Source organism: Salvelinus namaycush, chromosome 5 (genome assembly GCF_016432855.1).
Source record: "Salvelinus namaycush isolate Seneca chromosome 5, SaNama_1.0, whole genome shotgun sequence".
NCBI classification, from domain to species: domain Eukaryota; kingdom Metazoa; phylum Chordata; class Actinopteri; order Salmoniformes; family Salmonidae; genus Salvelinus; species Salvelinus namaycush.
Window position 1 is genome coordinate 65,990,566 of NC_052311.1, and position 4,527 is coordinate 65,995,092.

The window sequence follows — 4,527 nt, forward strand, 5'->3', positions numbered from 1 at the left end:
CCAACACCCTACTCAACAAATTGGATGCAGTCTATCACAGTGCCATCCGTTTTGTCACCAAAGTCCCATATACTACCCACCACTGCGACCGGTACGCTCTCGTTGGCTGGCCCTCGCTTCATACTCGTCGCCAAACCCACTGGCTCCAGGTCATCTACAAGACCCTGCTAGGTAAAATCCCGCCTTATCTCTGCTCGCTGGTCACCATAGCTGCACCCACCCGTAGCACGCATTCCAGCAGGTATATCTCACTTGTCACCCCCAAAGCCTATACCTCCTTTGGCCGCTTCTCCTTCCAGTTCTCTGCTGCCAATGACTGGAACGAACTACAAAAATCTCTGAAACTGGAAACACTTATCTCCCTCACTAGCTTTAAGCACCAGCTGTCAGAGCAGCTCACAGATCACTGCACCTGTACATAGCCCATCTATAATTTAGCCCAAACAACTACCTCTTCCCCTACAGTATTTATTTATTTATTTTGCACCCCAGTATTTCTACTTTACACACTCATCTCATCTGTTTTACTTGCTATATTGTATTTACTTCGCCACCATGGCCTATTCATTGCCTTTACCTCCCTTATCTCACCTCATTTGCTTACATTGTATATAGACTTATTTTTCTACTCTATTATTGACTGTATGTTTGTTTTACTCCATGTGTACACTCTGTGTTGTTGTATGTGTCGAACTGCTTTGCTTTATCTTGGCCAGGTCGCAGTTGTAAATGAGAACTTGTTCTCAACTTGCCTACCTGGTTAAATAAAGGTGAAATAAAATTAAAATTAAAAACTTCCGACTTCAACTGTACACAACCATATTGAGGTCACAAACCTGTGGGAGATATGCATGAACATATCCTACGTCTCTCAACTTTGTCTGATAATAAAACACTAAGTACAATGATCGTACTGACTCATATGAATAATGCCCCTCAAGAAACACATAGGGTTTACTGGTTTTCTACAAACGCATGTTTTTATTACAAGATACGTTGACATAAAAAACAACAACAGATGAATGCACTAATTGTAAGTCGCTCTGGATAAGAGCATCTGCTAAATGACTAAAATGTAAAATGTTGACATTAAATAATACTGCATTTCAATCTACACAGACTCCAGGGGGACGTCACCGAGGGTTGGAGGTCTGGTGAAGCTGATCGGAGGCTCCAGGATGACAGAGTAGGGGCCCACAGCTGCGACGCTATCCTCACCAAGGCATTTTGAGGACGTTGGGGACATAGAGGGAAACAAGGAAGGGTCTTTACTGTTGGTATAAGATGTGGTAGAACTGGTCCTGCAGGATGCCAGAGTAGGTGCTCACCGCCATGCTGGTGTCAACAAAGGCATTCCTGATGGACACACAGACACATGGACAATGCATTAACTGTCAGCCTGCTATTTTTACCTGCTGTTCAGTTCTTGTGTGTGTGTGTGTGCGTCTTACTTGGCCTTCTCCTCCAGCTTCAAGCCCTTGATGCTGTCCAGCCAGCTAGAGGCGGTGCTGATGGATGTTTCGTAGTAGCTCTTGACGGCGCTGGTCAGCTTTTCCAGGGTTCCCTGCTCTCCATCAGCCTCGGCAACATCAGCGACCGGTTCCTCAGGCATACCCTCCTCAGCTTGCCTAGGCAGACGGAGGTCCTGAGCATCTGGAAGGGGAGGGTTAGGGTTAGGGATAGGGTTAGGGATAGAGGGTCAAGATGGTTGGTTGTCAGTCAGTCAGTCAATGTGCCGCTCGAGGTGCTCTTATTTGCAGTCTGGAGTGTTTAACGTTTCAAATGAAATCAAATTGTATTGGTTGCATAAACATATTTAGCAGATGTTATTGTGGGTGTAACAAAATGCTATTATGATAAAGCAATCTTCTGGGATGCACAGTGAGGCTGCAAAAAAGACATCCTGGTCGGTCGGTCGGTCGGTCGGTCGGTCGGTCGGTCGGTCGGTCGGTCGGTCGGTCGGTCGGTCGGTCGGTCGGTCGGTCGGTCGGTCGGTCGGTCGGTCGGTCGGTCGGTCGGTCGGTCGGTCGGTCGGTCGGTCGGTCGGTCGGTCGGTCGGTCGGTCGGTCGGTCGGTCGGTCGGTCGGTCGGTCGGTCGGTCGGTCGGTCGGTCGGTCGGTCGGTCGGTCGGTCGGTCGGTCGGTCGGTCGGTCGGTCGGTCGGTCGGTCGGTCGGTCGGTCGGTCGGTCGGTCGGTCGGTCGGTCGGTCGGTCGGTCGGTCGGTCGGTCGGTCGGTCGGTCGGTCGGTCGGTCGGTCGGTCGGTGTCTTGACTGTGTACTTACTGAGGCCCAGAAGAGTGACGAGCACAGTGATGACCAGAAGCTTGTTCATGATGTCACTCAGATCTGTGTGCAAAGCAAACATCTTGGTGAGGGTCAGATAAACCATTCATCAACTTGTCCACAAGTCAGCATCATTTCCTCTTCCTGTTCAGCTCTGCTCTTAGCCTCATCTAATCTCTTCTATTTTATCAGGTTTCCAATGACTAAGGTAAGGCTATTCTGAGGTTGGCAATGTTTTCAATGACAATGAAACTATAATTTTTCTGGGTTTGTATCTCACTATGATGCAGCAGACCACATACAGATGCAGGATCTTACTGTGACCAGTTTCTCACAGCAGGAAAATAATCCTGGAAAACAGGAAATGTGAATTATTATGTGGATTATAATTAATGGACATTTTTGTTGGGGTTGATACATTTTTAGTTAGCAAATCAACTCTGAAATGTTAAATTGCTAACTTTAGAAGACTTTTTAAATATTGAATATACTACACGTTTGCATTTAAATGTCCTGTAACAACAGGGTGATCAAATGAATATCCTACATCTTTATTGACATGCCATCATTTATTTAGTTATTCTGTTCAGTTGGAACCCCTCTCAATACCCTCTACTTGATCTCTCCCAGAGAGCATTTTGTCCAACAGTCTGGAGACAGACATGTGTAGTACCCATCTTATACAATACAACACCTTATAACAGTGATATTATCAAGACGTGCACCCTGAAGTAGCTACACTAGTAAGAAGTGTTTTCTTTTTCTCCATGCATGTGTGTGAACCTAAAGAAGATGGTGAACTAAAAGATGGCGAACCAAAAGATTGTGAACCAAACGAACATGGCTGTACTTACTGTTTCTCCTCTCCGTACTGGGTGACAGGAATGAATAGCAGGCAGTAGCTGAGAGGCGGCGGTGAGCTAGCCTGTATATATATATATATATATATGAGTGGGGATGTGTTGACTTGTCGTTCTCCGAGCCAAAGTGCACTCCTCGGAGATAAACACCCACTGTTCAGGTGTTTCTATATGTGATAAAGAAAGTGAGAGGGCAGACAGGGTCAAAGATGGAGATGCTATGACAGTAACATGTTCATGTGTTGATTTAGTATCATTTGAGTTTAGTGTAAGGGAATCTGTGTATTTGCCAATGCAGATAGCTGCATTGAAATGTAACAGGACAAGTTATCCTGCTTGCTGATTGGTTTTGATTGGGGACTGGTTGATTTTTATTGGTCTTTTTAAGTCAGTAGAGTAACATCTTGTGTTCATATTACAACCCCCTACCACCACCCCCTTCTACCTACCCCCTCCCTTGCCTAAGCACACAGTCCTAAGTCTAGATCACCATTGACACGTCGGTCTGGTTACTACAGGTTAGCACAGACCCCACTGCACTCAAATGGTGATGGGAAACTAAGACAAAGATTCACCAAGTGGTGCTGGTAAACTATCGGTCAGTGACTCACTACCAGTGAAAGTTAATGGTGGGGCAGCATGATCTGTTATCACTGAATATCTAATGTAAAGCCCAGTGCTGTAGCTGTGGGCTGTTTAAACTGCATCATCCAAATCTTCAGGTGTATTGTGATGAATCTGCCATGATCTTTTAGCTAAGAAATCCTCTTAATAACCTGTCCTGGCTGTGTGTGTGAGGTCAAGTAATTTTACAATAAAGTATGATTGTACATTTCCAGTATTATGTTACATTTCCCATGTTAGACAAGATTGGTTTAACGGGGGAGTTCAGTATATTAGATGTTTCCTCATGCTGAAAGTGTTTATGGGCCAGGAGAAACTGTAATCCATGCTTCTGTTTTCTTTTAAAAGACACTACAAACTTAACATTAAGTTGTGAAATACTAAACTTTGCCTTAAAACTTCTTGTCAATAGGGGGGCGCCATTTCGACTTTGTAAAAATTCGTTCCCAAATTAAACTGCCTCGTACTCAATTCTTGCTCGTACAATATGCATATTATTATTACTATTGGATAGAAAACACTCTCTAGTTTCTAAAACCGTTTGAATTATTTCTCTGAGTGAAACAGAACTCATTCTGCAGCACACTTCCTGTCAAGGAGTGAGATTTCTGAAATCGAGGTCTCTGTTCCAGGGTCAGTTTATAAATTCCCATGTAAGCTATGGGGCTACATGCACTGCATACGCCTTCCTCTAGATGTCAGTAAGCGGTGAGAATTTGAATGGAGTGGATTGCACCATCTGGGGCACTATAAAAGCTTT

General features: G+C 44.8%; 1 protein-coding gene across 4 annotated transcripts; it reads right to left on the reverse strand.

The window, feature by feature from the left end:
- Positions 1–948: 948 nt before the first annotated feature.
- On the reverse strand, positions 949–3,264 carry apoc2 (apolipoprotein C-II). 4 transcript variants are annotated; one of them, XM_038994955.1, is made up of 5 exons: positions 3,138–3,250; positions 2,602–2,633; positions 2,284–2,346; positions 1,452–1,653; positions 949–1,356 (listed from the first exon to the last, which is right to left on the reverse strand). In XM_038994955.1, exons 3-5 carry the CDS (start codon positions 2,330–2,332, stop codon positions 1,269–1,271), a joined length of 339 nt encoding a protein of 112 aa, XP_038850883.1. In that variant the 5' UTR covers positions 2,333–2,346; positions 2,602–2,633; positions 3,138–3,250; the 3' UTR covers positions 949–1,268. The 4 variants fall into 4 exon arrangements, with proteins under 4 accessions (XP_038850883.1, XP_038850882.1, XP_038850881.1 ...); XM_038994954.1 differs by having other exon boundaries at positions 2,586–2,633; positions 3,138–3,249; XM_038994953.1 differs by having other exon boundaries at positions 2,564–2,633; positions 3,138–3,246.
- Positions 3,265–4,527: the final 1,263 nt, after the last annotated feature.